General features: G+C 39.5%; 1 protein-coding gene across 1 annotated transcript in view; it reads left to right on the top strand.

Moving 5' to 3' along the window:
- Positions 1-1,603, top strand: part of trim67 (tripartite motif containing 67) — a 52,280-nt gene extending 50,677 nt beyond the window's left edge. Inside the window, exon 10 of the mRNA XM_072280337.1 lies at positions 1,511-1,603. Within this exon, the coding sequence (XP_072136438.1) occupies positions 1,511-1,603 (93 nt within the window). The remainder of the gene's footprint in view (positions 1-1,510) is intronic.
- Positions 1,604-15,512: the final 13,909 nt, after the last annotated feature.

Raw genomic sequence — 15,512 nt, 5'->3', positions numbered from 1 at the left:
CAAAATTAGGCCATTCAGCCCATTGAGTCTGCACCACCATTCCACCATGGCTGATTTATTATCCCTCTCGACTGCATTCTCCTTGTAACCCTCACTAATCAAGAACCTATAAACCCCTGCTATAAATATACCCAATGATGGCCTGCGCAGTAAATTCCTCAGATTCACACTATCCAGCTAAAGAAATTCCTTCTCATCTCTGTTCCAAAGTGGTGTTCTTGTATTCTGAGGCTATGCCCTTTGGTCCTAGACTCTCCCACTATAGGAAACATCCTCTCCACATCCACTCTATCAAGGCCTTTCAATATTTGATATGTTCCAATGAGAACCCTGGCTGTCCCCCCTCATTCTTGACTTTTCAAACAAACTGTTTTGCTGTTGAAATATTCCTTTGTAGTTTCACTCTTATTCAAATTTTCTGTTTTGCTCAAGCTCTCAATCTTTCTTACTCACTCTTGCCTCACACCCTTCCCCTCGATCCCTTCTCCATCTTCTCAATCTCTTTTAACATTTATTAAGTGATAAATGTTGAACCTGCATTTCCTTCACTTTGTACTTGAACTGAGTAGATCTGTTGGGATTCACAATTCTGCACCTGACAGCAATTTTCACATCAGCTCATAATAAAATGCTTCTCGTCAAGTTCAGATTTATTACCATTCTACCGTGCACATGTATACAGCCCAATGAAAGAATGTTCCTCCAGAGCAAGGTGCACAAACCAATACATATAACTCTCACACAACACACAAAGTAATATTACAAATAAATTAACAAATAATTAAATTTATTACAGAAGATTGACATTTAGGTGCGGTAAAAGTTGCAAATGGTTATCTTAGACATTTTTGTTATGATCGCAAGACCCTGCTGGACATTGGTATTGTGGAATACTGCAGCGAGGCTGACAGCAGGGAAACTGCGTTGCCTCAGATGTGGCGGGGACTAGTCCTCAGGCCGCAGTGTTGCTTGTTGCAGCCTCTCAGAAGAGGATATGCCAAGGTGGTTTGGGAGCGAACAGTGGACATGCTGGAGTCCATGCTGGGTTGGGGAGTGACCTGCCCTGTCGGTGTGCTGTGGGCCGGTGTTTGCTCGGTGCTGCCCTCCAGTGCTCGCTCAGTGGAAGAACAAGCTGGGTCAGGACAACATCCCATGCATCATCGTTCTACAGGCCATGCCATTCAGGGACTTGTGCTATATATATGGTTGACTAGTGATTAAACTTGGATTCGAATTTAGCATTGGGTACATTTACGACAAGTTAAAAAGTAAACAGTATAATACCACTGGCGCCTCATACATGATGAGACCTGGATGGTGGCAAGGAGTTCAGTAGTCTCATGGTCTGGGGGATAAAGCTGTTTCCCATCCTAGCAGTCCTTCTTCTAATGCTCTGATACCTCCTGCTTGATGGTAGGGGAGTCAAAGAGACAGTGGGACTTCTGTACATAAGGTGACGAACATTGTCATTTGTTCCTGCTGCTGTCAAACTCTGCTTTTCTGTCAACAGGTGACCCTTCATACAGGATTGGAAGTTCCAAATCATATCAAGCAAGTCAAATCTTCACTATCCTACAGCCCCAAAAGCAAGACCAAGTACTGACACTTCAGTAACCAGCAAAATGACAGTCGATTCAGGTATAAAAAGTTTCAAAGTTCCCAATACTAAATGCAAAAAATAGACTAAAATCCCTTTAAAATTCTTAGCTCCCGAAGTTCTCATTAAATCTTAGTTGCACATCACTGCTATGATTTAAAACTCAAGAACCACTGGCAAACAAATAGCGTTCAGATCAGTTTACACTAGTAATAAGCTTTAGTTACACAGATACCAACCTGTTGTGTCAAAGAACAAGGGTAACTGAAATCTCCACTCGCACTGCAAGTAGGCTTGCACCAAGCAGTCTGTTACCATTCTCTTTAAGGAAATGTACAGTACATCAGATTATGGAATGATAAAAAATTCATTTCCAGTGAAGAAGATGAGAACAATTCTGACATGTTTGACTTGTTTTCCTACAAAGTATCATAATTTTCTTTAGGAAATATTTGAATGGGGTGCACAGTCATTCCCAACAGTTGGTAAAGATCAACTGATTAAACGGAGAGTATTAAGATGGGAGACATACATGACACTATAGCATTTAAGTAAGTTAGAAACAAAGTGAAGAGGATACTTTACTTCAACAAATCCTGTCATTTTTTAAAGTTGAAGTGCCCCGGCACACAGATGAGTGTGATGAAGAAAGCAGTTAACTAGCTTGCTTGAACAGCCAGTACGTTTGCTACTTGCTGTGGTTCCAGTTTCAGTCAATGCTAGGAATGTGCCCAGATTTCTGCAAGTAAATGCAGGTCTAGTGGTGTGAGGGTATCTTGGCTTCCCTCCATTGCTTTCTGTTTCTCCTAGTTAAGACAGGGAAACCATTTGATGTCTCTTAAGTATGGAACAACAAGATAAAGAGAACAGGGTTTTATCTAGCAGAAGACGAAACCACTGGACTAGAAAAAAAGCTGCATAAGGACAGTGTTATTAGGGGGATTACTTTCTCCAATAGTTTGACCCATCGAGTGGACTTGCTGCCACTGTTGAGATGCCTGCTAAAGCATCGGCCCTTAACAACAAGCATGGGTAAAGAGGTTAACTAGTATTTGGGGGGATGTATTTGAGTTTGTTAATATAAAATATGGGGAAGTTATTTTTTAAAGGTATATAGGACTTAAAATCAAATTTCACTAGAGCAGGTAATGATAATTTTCCTAAGTACTGCCTTTAAATAATATTCTCTTTGATAGGAGGAAAATATTTAAGCAAAAAAGATTCAATGTGAATTGCCAGAATTACTGTCTCTGGTAATTAGCCTGCACTTTTGCAACGTAAACTGTGAAATTGCTGTTCCAGCGTTCACGAGGACAAATATAAAACTGGTTACTAAAATAGCTTTAAGCCAGTCTCTACATGACATTGGTTCATTTTTCTGATTGCTGAGGTGCCATCATCAACTTTGCCTTTGAAATTGCTGTCTACATACATCCTCAGCGATGGGAGACACCCGTGATTCTGTTCTTTTGATAAAATCCCGGACATGGTTGAGATTCTCCCAGGAGCCAATTCAACTCCTGCTCCTGTGCACCATCTTGTGGCTGACTGGAGAACTACACTTCCAGATGCCCTGTCCAAGCTTGGGTGGGCCAAAGGATCACTGTAAAATTAGAAATGCACACTGAGGTTCTTCAGAACCAGAACCAATGCATTTGTTTCCATTTACTCTACATCAACCATAAAGTATGAGAAGATAGTTTACGGGAAACTATGTGGAAAGAAGAGGTACAGATACTGTATAAGCTAAATACTGAAAAGTTTGTATAAATATAATAGAGGTGTTTTGTGATTGTTACTGCGTGTCTGTTTTGCTAACGTTTGTCATTTTGTATAGTTTCCAAGGTAAAGTGGTGTTAGTGGCAGACACCAGGAATGTTTAAAATATTGCAGATGAATGTTGCTTTGCATGGACAGTTGAACAGAATTTGCTGATGTACTATTTACCTGATTATGCACATTGGTGACACTACTTAATTTGATGATGTGCAAAATTTTGATAAGGTTTTAGATAGAATTACTTTAACTATAAAATTTTAAAAACTCTTAACATTGACCCAGGTGATCAAACCTTTGTTTAAGTAATGAAGGCATAAGATTCTGCAGATTAACACACAACATGCTGGAGGAACTCAGCAGGTCAGGCAGCATCTATGGAAATGGATAAACAACTGACGTTTCGGGCTGAGACCCTTCATCAGAACCATTCTGCAGATACTGGAATCTGGAGCAAATAGACAGGGCTTGCTAAGTTCCTCCAGCAGTTTGTTTTATTTGCTGTTCAATAATGATATTGGTGATACCAGCCAATCATGAACCAGGCACCGCTGACTGTTATTTTCAGAATGGGTCTGCATATTTGAGGTCCAAGAGATTGGATCTCAGCAGGTGATCTTCTAAACTCTGGGAGGTGGTCAGGGGCAATTCTGACAAAAGATCTTACACAAAGGTTTAAGCAGGAGATTGAAATAAACCTAAGAATGTTCTATCCTGTGTCTAATTTCCAACCGGAAAGGTTTCCCCCCACCCAAGGGTTTTGCCTGTCCTTACTCTGTTAATTGGTGCATTTAAAACCTGCAAGCTTACCTATGTGGGAGAAGTGAATCCTCGGCACAGCAGCTAGTGGGTTGAACTGAATTTAAATTTGTGTACTCTTTGAGCTCTAACTGACGATAGCATTTTAATGATCCAATTTTGTGAAACATATTCCTGGATGATTGTGCTAACTCTGGTGAAATCAAACTGCAGAATTTTTTATACTTGAGTTGATTCTCTACTTTCGAGCAGGCTTGCTGGATATAGAGAGATACAGCATGGAAATAGGCTATTTGCCCCAACATGTCTATGCGAACTGTCAAGCAGCCAATTGGACATTAATCCTACCCAAGCTCAACTTATTCTCACCACTCAACCCTATACATGTTCTACTTCGATTAGGTGCCATTTACTAACCTAGCAACTTGTACATTTTTGGGATGTGGGAAGACAAGGGAGCACCCAGAGGAAACTCCTATAGTCACAGACCGGAGAAATTCCAGCCAGACATCACAATCAGCAATGAAGTGAGGTCACTGGAGCTGTGTAGGCAACAACTCTACTAACTGTGCCACTGTCATTTCAAACAACCTTGTGCACTTAGCAACATTTAGATGAGGAGGAATGAGAAAAACAAAATTTTAATTGCACCTAAGTTTTCACTGTCAAAAGACTGCAGCTTGTAAATCATGTTATGAGTAATCCTTTGTTAAAGGCTTAACTACACACTAGTGGCCACTTCATTAGGTACAGGAGCGAAACCCCGTGTGGTTGTCTGCCGCTGTAGCCCATCCACTCAAGGTTTGACGTTTTGTGCATTTGGAGAAGCCCACATGCACACCACTGATGTAACGCTTGGTTACGTGCACTTCAAAAGCCTTCTATTCCTCTGAACATCCTGGGATCCCTCTGTTTATCACCTATTTCCCTGCCTTGTTTGCTCTTCCCAAAAGAATTACCTCATACACTCAGTGGCCACTGTAATAGGTACAAGAGGTACCTGACAAAATGGCCACTGCATGTATGTTTGTGGTCTTCTGCTGCTGTAGCTCAGTACTTAAGGTTCGACATGCAGTGCACTTGGAGATGCTCTTCCGCATACCACTGTTGTAACACATGGTTATTTGAGTTGCTGCTGCCTTCCTGTCCTGTCCAGGAGATCAACAATTCTGAGATACTCAAGCCACCCCATCTGGCACCAACACTCAATCCATGGTCAAAGTCACTTAGATCACATTTCATCCCCATTCTGATGTTTGGTCTGAACATCAGCTGAACCTGTTCAGCATGTCTGCTTGCTTTTGTTTATTGAATTGTTCCCACATGATTGACTGATTAGATATTTGCATTAATGAGCAGGTGTACAGGTGTACCTAATAAAGAGGCCACTAAGCGTATATTCCCTGTTTATTGGAAGTTCTGTGTACATTAATGAAGAGGAGTAAAATCAGTTAATTAGTGCATTCTTTACATTTCTGAAGTAATTGCTTATGAATTCAAACCTAATGTCAGCAGTAAAATAGATAATCTGGGCTCACACTCCAGGTCAACATTATTGAAGATATTGTACACAGGACAATGTTAAATCCAGGTTAGGGAGGTGACTTGTTCAATAATTCCATTTAAAGCAACACTGCTTAAAATAAAACAAATGCTTGGTGATTCCCTGTGTGACAGCAGAAGATGCAATGCCTGCCTTTTTTATTTATCTTTTCCTTTCCCACCATCCAGTCACCCAAACGTTCTTATAAGATGAACCAGCAATTAATTTGCATTTGGTGCATTGCATTAGTGTATTTTGCGTTAGTATTCACAGTGGATGACACTAGCAAAATACCAGAACTGTAAGAGTGTTGGGACAGACATTACTAAGGAGAAGGTGCTTGGGAAGCTGAAGGGTCCGAAGGTAGATCAGTCATTAGATTCTGGAATGGTTTTGAAGGACTGGAACATTGCAAATGTCACTCCACTCTTTATGAAGGGAGGGAGGCAGAAGAAAGGAACTTGTAGGCCTGTTAGCCAGACTTTAGAGTTGGGAAGATGTTGGAGTCCATGATTAAGGATAAGGCTTCAGGGCACTTGGGGGCACATGATAAAATAAGTCAAAGTCAGCATGGTCTTCTAAAGATCATGCTTGACAGATCTGCTGGAATTCTTTGAATAAATAACAGGCAGAATAGACAAAGGAGATTCAGTGGATGTTGTTTATTTGGATTTTCAGAAGGCATTTGACAAGGTGCCACACATGAGTCTGCAAAATAAGATAAGTGCCCATAGTATTACAGCAAAGATGCTGGCATGGATAGAGCATTGGCAAAGAGTGGAATAAAGGGGGCTTTTCTTGTTGGCTGGCAGGTACTACTGGTGCACCACAGGGGTCTGTGTTGGGACTGTTTCTTTTCATGTTGTATGTCAATGATTTGCATGAAGGATTTGATAGCTTTTTAACCAAGTTTGAGGATGATTCAAAGGTGGGTGAAGGGGCAGGTAGTGCTGAGGAAGCTGGACGTATGCAGAAGGACTTAGACAGATTAGGAGATTGGGCAGAGAAGTGTCAGATGGAATATTGTGTAAGGAAGTGCATGGTCATGCACTTTGGCAGAAGTAACAAAGGTGCGGAGAAAATTCAAAAATCAGAGGTGCAAAGGGACTTGCGAGTCCTCATGCAGGGGTTGACTTGCTGGTTGAGTTGATGGCAAGGAAGGCAATGCAATGTTAGCTTTCATTTTGAGGATTAGAATAGAAGAGCAAGGATGTAATGCTGAGGCTTTATAAGGTGTTGGTCAGACTGCACTTGGAGTGTTGTGAACAATTCTGAGCCCCTAGCATTGGAGAGAGTCCAGAGGAGGTTCACAAGAATGAACCCAGGAATGAAAGGGTTAACTTTTGAGGAACATTTGATGGTTCTGGACCTGTACTCACTGGAGTTTAGAAGAATGGGGGAGGGGGTGGAATCTCATTGAAACCTATCAAATATTGAAAGGCCTAGTGAATGTGGAGAGGATGGTTCCTGACCAGAGGGCACAGCCTCAAAACTGAGGGACAGTACAGAGATGAGGAATAGTTTATTTAAGCAGAGGATGGTGAATCCGTGGAATTCATTGCCACAGACAGCTGTGTAGCCCAAATCATTGGGTATATTTAAGGTGGAGGTTGATAGATTCTTGATTTTCGAGGGGGTCAAAGGTTATGGGGAGAAGGCAGGAGGATGGGTTAGAGAGGGATACCCCATTCCCTCTTTGACAGAATGATGAAGCAGACACGACTTGTCAAATGGCCTAATTCTGTCCCTATGCCTTATGGTTTTATGGTCTTATACCAAGGATCACAGAGAAGAGATTTATTAGGATCATAGTATGGATCAGAAACTTTGAATCTTTTTCATTATAACAAGCTAAGAGGAGATTTAAGAGAGGAGTTTTAAACTAAGTTTTGGTATAGGGTCAATCTATTTCTGAAATAGGTAGCTAAGGGAAAAATTACCTCAGATTGTCTGCAGAATGAAGGGATATATTAGGAGATGCTCATTTATGGGGAGTGTAGTTAAAATATGCAAAGTCCAACAAAAATGATGGACATAGAACACGTAAAGTTTTTAAAATAGATATGCATTATCAATATGATTACTAAAAAAAGATAGACACAGAATACTTACAAGCTTTTAACATGGATATGCATTATCAATATGATTGAGGGCTGCCACAGGAATGAGTGCTGACACGCCCTGATTCTATAGTTTTGGAAGAACGTGGTTTACTACATCAAGTAACTGAAGTAGTCCATGAGCTTTTGATACCACTTCAAGGACTGCATTAATTTCAGAAGATGTTGAGTGTATAAAGTCCTCTGAGGTCGCCTGATGCAAACTCCACCAGATAAGCCATTAAAAGTCCTCCCTCTCCCACCTCCTCTTATTTTGTTCAGGGAGAAAATGCATTTGTGATGTTGTTAAACTGGATTCTAATTGAGGCTATGTATTGGTTGCATTAGTGTCAAGATGGTTTGCAATGATAGCGTTCCTCAGAAGAAACCCATCCTCCTTAGATCAACAAATATATGACACTCTAGAATGCAGGGTAATGCTAAAGTCGCAAAATTGTTAAACCTCATTCTTCATGGTGTCAGTCCTGTAAACTTTTTTCCTAAATGCAAAATCCTTAAAGCTGTTTAACTCCTTAATGACAAGTAACAAGGTTCAATCTTGTTCTCAAAATGGGTGATGTTGGCAAGTTTTAATATCATAAGCTGTTTTTATATGAAACCTCTTTCGAATGCATTGTTCTAAATTATTATTAGTGGACCACTTAATACATTTAGAAATTTGTAAGCAGTATTGAATAAGGCACAGTATACCACAGGACATATGTTATTTGCCAGCTAAACCATTGCCACCCATCGGAATGGTGACCAGTATATACTTTTGTAGGCAAATTTGCTGTATCGCACTGTTTGCTTGAGGGAATTACTAAATATAAATTATGAAGATTGTAATGTAAAGGATTTTATATAAACATTACAGTCTAAAGCAATGAGCCAAGAGTAAACAGATCTGCAATCTACATTTCTTAAGTATTTTTTGTTTGAGTTACCTATTTCAGGGTATGACTCAGATATATCTATAAAATAATTTAATAATATAATGCACTGGCATTGGAGTAAAAAAATTGTAACTGTGAATACTGTTTAATGTAAAATGTGTCTCATTTGTGTGTTAGATAACTTTTTGATTCCTTATAATATGAACTTTGCATTCTGTAAAGCATTAAATTTTATAGAGAACGTATTTATTATATATATATTTAGCCAATTATTTTAACTGATCAAAAGTATTACAAAATATTGTTTGGTTACATATTTTTTTTGCTAACGCTTCATAGTTATTAAATGGCATTCTGTGTTTGCATCATTTTAATAGCAAGGTACCTATTTGTTGGCTGACCTATCACTACCAGGTTTCAGGTGTGATAAAAATTCTAGTAATTTGTTTCCCTTGTTATTATTGACAATGAGCACAAGAGAACTTGCCTCAACCACAACTTTTAAAGCTACAAGACACATTATTCATTTTGTACTTAGAAATATTGATTATAGGTTCTTCAGTGTTGGACCATTCTGGAAACCCCCACACAGAAGACCCCCAGCTGTTTATTTTAGCTCGAACCCTGAGCATGGGTTCAAACCTTTTGAGGAAAACCCAGTTTCCTCAGTGAAGTAAGTTGGGCAGAATATAAAAGGAAATGGCCATTTTTGATTATTAAGTAACACTGACCTTGAGTTAGTAAAATCTGCTTGGTCCCAGTTGATATTTATTGGCCATAAGACATAGGAGCAGAATTAAGCCATTCGGCCCATTGATTCTGCTCTGCCATTATATCATGGTTGATTTATTATCTCTCTGAACCCCAAGCTTGCATCAAAAGTTTGATATTTTTTGGTGTTAGTAATGATGTGACTGTTCAAGGACACATCCGTTACTTACATCTTAGCCTAAAGCTTGATTTTGCTCATAAAGTGGGATTGGTAAAACATAAGGTCAAGCCTACCAGCATGAACTCTTCGCCACAACTTCACTGTGAATATGCTGTTTCAATATGTTCTCCACTGGTCTGTAAATCAGACACATAAAATCGATCAGTAAATTAGACACATGAAATTAATCAGTAAATTGGACACATAACATAGTCATTATTTCTAGAGAGAAAATGTGGCTTTTTATTCTTTCAAATTGTTATTAACTTTTTAAAAAAATTAAGTGGCTTTGTACCTCTTTAAATTTAAAGTCAATGTTTCAGAATCCATACAGTTAACACTGCAGAATTACCTGCTCTCATTGAGAGCAAAAAGCTTTGTCTGAATAATGTGCAAGAAAGCTGGATAGCTTATGGATCATTCCTCCACACATGCAACTGTCTAAAACTTTAAACAGCACAATGCTTTTTATATTGAAAGTGCAGTTTGGTACTGTGCAGTTTGTACTTAACCAGCATTGACTTGGAGATGGTCCTGGCCTCTCTGAAATGAATGAATGAAATCTGTCCATTTAGGGTTCCAGTGTACTTTTTAAAAACTCTTAAATGTTAATTCGGTCATCAGTGATTGAAGCGGCTGGTCCGCTGGTTCTTTTCGTTGTAACTGGTGGGTATTTCATTAACACTAAACTTTTTTATGTACATTGGAGAGTTTGGTACTTTTTTGTGTTTTATACAATTCTGTGACTCTGTCTACTCAGTGCTCTCAAACCAGGTATTGCATAAACAGTGAATATTTGTCCTGTAATTGGTGTATGTTCATAAATTGTGATGTGCCAAAAATATATGTTGTAGTTGGTTAATTAAATAAATCTGGCTATCACAGTTTATACTGGCTTGAGTTTCAATGTACTATTTCTTAAATCATATGCTAAATTTGTTGGTTTATGAAAAGAAAACATTTCTCTCAATGCATTGTGTGAGGGAGAAGGAATTGGAAAAGTCTAGAATCAGAAAGGCCTTTCTCAAAAAGAACTAATAATTCGCAGTTGGTCAGGATGTCACGCAGTAGCTTGCAACATTTTCTTGCAGCTGTGTTCCCCACTGTTCAAATTTTTCAGGAAAACTGTTGAATCTTACTTCCAAAACTTTGAGCTTTATTCTAGTTGATAGAAGGTTAAATAGCCCTCAGGTTACACCAGTGCTTGGATAACCATGCAGGAATAGAGACAGAAAAAGATACGTTTTGTGTAGAATCAATACCATTTACCAGAGATTGTGCTGAGATTTCTCTGCTTTATATATCTCAAAATTTAGTTAAATCTCTGCTCTACTGCAGTATGCAAGGCTGCTTTATTCAAAGCATCTCAGAATTAAAAGCACCTCTGGGCTGAGTTTTCAGAGTCATATGCACGTAAGCATGCCCTTTGTCCACCACCAAGTATCTGCCACTAATCTCATTTACCAGTGCTTGGCCTGTAGACTTCCACGCTTTGGCTATTGCATTTGTCCAAATGTTAAACTACTCATGCCTTAATTGAAATCTTTGCCCTTTGCCCTGGGAAAGATTCTCATACTACCTACCCTATCTATTGTTCCTCATGACTTGTCAGTTTCTGTCAGGTTCCCCCCACCCCCATCCACTCCAAGTAAACAAACCCAGCCTATCCTGCCTTCCTTCACCATTCGCACACTCCATCCCAGCCAACATCCTCATGAATTTCTTCCACACACTCTCCAGTGCAAATGAGCTTTTCTCTCAGCCTGAACGTAGATAGTTTCCCTTGTCCCAGCCTCCCCATTTAATGGATCGTTCTCCCTAATAATTTAATTTATTAATTTATTTAAAGATAGAGCACAGAACAGGCTCTTTCAACCAAACGAGCTGCACCACCCAGCAACCCACCTATTTAACACTAGCCTAATCACAGGGCAATTTACAATGATCAATTAACCTACTAACTGGTACACCTTTTTTGGACTGTGGGAGGAATCCGGAGCACTTGGGAGAAACTCATGTAGTTCACGGGGAAGATGTTCAAATACCTTATAGACAGCGCCAGAATTGAACTCCGATGCCCTGATCTGTAGTCACACTAATGGTTAATTTCTATCACTTCCAATGGGATTCTGCAGGAGACACATTTACCTTCCACTCTCAGTATTTCACTGTTCCCACTACAGGCACTGGCCACCTCTTTCAACCCTCCACAACAATAAAACATTTCTGTCAGTTTGTCATCTTTTTCACATTGGTGTTTGTCAGTCTTTTGTCTATTAGTGTATAGTTTTTCATAAAATTCTATTGTAGAACATGGAAGTAAAACACAGGGCAAGGGAGGAAGGTTAAAGAGGTGGAGTGGCATTACTAAGAGATAGCATCTCAGCTGCAGACAGGGAGACAACAGGAATTCTGCAGATGCTGGAAATTCAAGCAACACACATCAAAGTTGCTGGTGAACGCAGCAGGCCAGGCAGCATCTGTAGGAAGAGGTGCAGTCGACGTTTCAGGCCGAGACCCTTCGTCAGGACTAACTGAAGGAAGAGTGAGTAAGGGATTTGAAAGTTGGAGGGGGAGACAGGGAGAATGTCATTGGAGGGTTTGTCTATTGAGTCAGTGTGGGTGGAAGCTATAAATAGGAAGGGAGTATTCAGCAATAGCAACAGAAACAGAAACACCAAAAAACCGAGTTTCAGCACAAAACATCAACTGTACATAGATGCTGACTGGCCTGCTGAGTTCCTCCAGCATTTTGTGTGTTACGAGAAACACTGAGGAACAGATTGTGAGGCAGATTTCAAAAAAAAAAGTGACTTCAACTTCCCTAATATTGATTGGTACCAACTGGATGAGGTGGAATTTGTTAGGTATGTCTAGGAAGGATTCCTGACACAGTATTTCTCTTTACAAATTATTTCTTATTTTGCTGTCTGCAAGAAAATGAATCTCAAGATAGTACATGGTAACACGTATGTACTTCGATAATAAACTTTGAAGTGTGAACTTTCTCACGTTCCAGTGTAGATGAAGGGCCCCTGACGACTTAAAAATACTTTTTTCTCCCCCTCCCCCCCCCAAGTGCTGCTTGACCCACTGATGTTTTATATTTCTGTTATGATCTTCTGCTAGTTTCCCCCAAACCAGAACTTTCATCGTAACAACTACACTGTCAATTTGGTATCATTGGCAAACTTAACTGTGGTCCTCATCTTTAAGTCCAATCTATACATTCCACAAGTCATGAGAACTAGTCCACAGTTCTGAGGAACTCCAATGCATACAACCTCCTGTCAATTACTATTACCGGTTACCACTGTTTTCTCTCATTGAGCCTGTGTTTATTCCAGATTTCCATTATACCTTAAATATTTACCTTAATCACATTGGACTTGACAAACTCTTTGCTAAAATCTATGTACACAATGACTCTTCTCAGGCTTCCAGCCGGGTACAAAGTTTATTCATCAAAGACTGCTTAATATTCTTTGTTACTTCCTCAAAAAGTTCAGTTGCATAAACCAGAGTTGCTATCCCTTAATAAATTCATACCAGTCATCATCAATTAACCCTTCTAAATGTTGCCTCATGCTATTCCCACATAGTTTTTCCCAAACTGTCCATCACCAATGTTAGGGATGGGCAATAAAAGCTGGCTTAGCTGGTGACACCTACATCCCGTAAATGAATAATAAAAATCCACTGGCCTATAATTACTCAGTTTATGACTTGCTCTGTTTTTAACAACACTACATCAGAAAGCTTCTAGTCCTCCAGATTCACAGAGCATTATTATATTTAGGGTATGTGCAAATCGGTTTATGTACATCAAAAGCCTAGCCAGGTGGCTACACATTGAGGAAATGGAAGTCATCCAAAAAATGAAGCATATGGAAAACCATGGTCACCAAAGTCCGCATCGGATATGGTACCTAGACAGACAGACGTGCAAATTCCTCTCTTGCCTTTTAAAAGTCGGGCATAAATTTTATCTTGGGATACATCCACTTAAGGATGCTATGTCCATGTCTTCATTTATCATTTGCAAAATTTCACATTCTTTTGCTTCTGAAGCAACAATGAGCTCATTAATCCATTTTCAAAGTGAGAAACATTAATAGAAGCCTAGTTTGAAATTAAAATACAAATTAATCCAGCATCTCTTCTGAGCCTTAATATTTCAATTCTCTTTCACTCTTACAAAACGTCATATCCTTGTTCACCCACCTGTTTTGACTACTAATTGATTCGACACACCACTGTGGGCCAAAGGGCCTGTTCCATGTTCCAAATTCAAAGCATTCATAACTTTGTACACGATTGTCCCCCACACCGGTTTGAGAACCTGTCTGAAAATGTCATCTCTGATCATTCAATACTTCTTCACTACTGGACACTGGATTTCAATCTAGCTTTTACATTCAAGTGGCTGGGTGAGTCTTGAAGCCCATGCATTGCCACTGAGCCATGGCAGAAAATTACATAGAACATAGAAGTGTGCAGCACAGTACAGGCCTTTCAGCCCACAATGTTGTGCTTACCTTTTAACCTACTCCAAGATCAATCTCACCCTTCCCTCCCACATAGCTCATCACTTCTTTCATCCATAGGCTTAAGAATCTCTTAGATGTCTAATATATCAGTCACTACCACCCCCCCACTACTCTCCATGTAAAAAGACACCTACCTCTGACATCTGCCCCCATTTCCACCCTATGGCCAAGGCTTTGGCTGTCCTCTCTATCTCTTAAAATTCATACACCTTATCAGGTCACCTCTTATCCTTCCCTCTAAAGAGAAAAGCTCTAGCTCACACAACCTATCCTCAACAGATATGCTCTCTGATCCAGGCAGCATCCTGGTAATATCCTCTATAAAGCATCTATCATTTCTATGAGGTGACCAGAACTGAACACAATACTGTACTCCAAACATGTCCTAACCAGTGTTTTTAATGATGTAAATATTACCTCACTGCTCTTGAAATCAATCCTCTGACAAATGAAGGCCAACACACCAGCCTGTCAAGTCCTGTGGCAACTTTTTTGAAGTATCTATGGACACGAACCCCAAGATCCCTCTATTCCTCCACACTGCTATGATTCCAAGATCTCCCCATTCCTCCCACTGTAAAGAATCCTGTTATGATGAAGCAGCTCAGTCCCTGTCAAAAGATATCCTAGGCTGACCAACCAACAACTGAAAACTCTAGCCTATTCTCACCCAGATTCAGGACTGCGCGGGATTCAATAACAAATTATTCAAAAATAATCCAAAGCTTTGTGTCCCAAATTTTGCTACTATTTCTATAATAGAGCTTTGTCCCAAAAAAGTAATAAGTCCAAACTTGAAAGACTGTAGCCAATGCTCACAAGAAACAAATAACCCATCCTGTTCCAGAGCTCATATTCCAGAAATATGAAACTCAGCAGGCCTTATTGAATGAACTGACAGATACAGTACATAGCTGCCAGCAATCACAGCCAACTTTTGTAATCTGAATGTCTGTTCATTTGTGTTTTTTTCATATTTGCACTGTCTTCTTTGCACAATGGTTTCAGTTTTTCTGTGTACTTTTTCATTGATTCTATTGTATTCCCTTGCTCTACAGTAAATAAGGAAAAAGAATCTCAGGGAAGTACACGTTGACATATTCTGTGCATACTTTGACTGTGAATTTACCCATTTATAGGTCATTCATCTGTACAACAAACTGTTCCAATGATTTCCTGTAATTTTCAAATAAATCCACTTCTTGGGTAAGCATTTTTTGACCCTATTTACCAAAAACTGAAATAATATAAAAGCTAAATTTTAGGTGCAGCGGCTTTGATAATTAATAAAAATCAATCAGAAATTCTTTTAACACACATCAGAATGAAAACAAACACCCACTGACCATGTCTGCACAATA

Source organism: Mobula birostris, chromosome 2 (genome assembly GCF_030028105.1).
Source record: "Mobula birostris isolate sMobBir1 chromosome 2, sMobBir1.hap1, whole genome shotgun sequence".
In the NCBI taxonomy this organism is placed as follows: domain Eukaryota; kingdom Metazoa; phylum Chordata; class Chondrichthyes; order Myliobatiformes; family Myliobatidae; genus Mobula; species Mobula birostris.
Note: the sequence above shows the minus strand (reverse complement) of the source record. Positions and strands in the feature narration are given on the sequence as shown.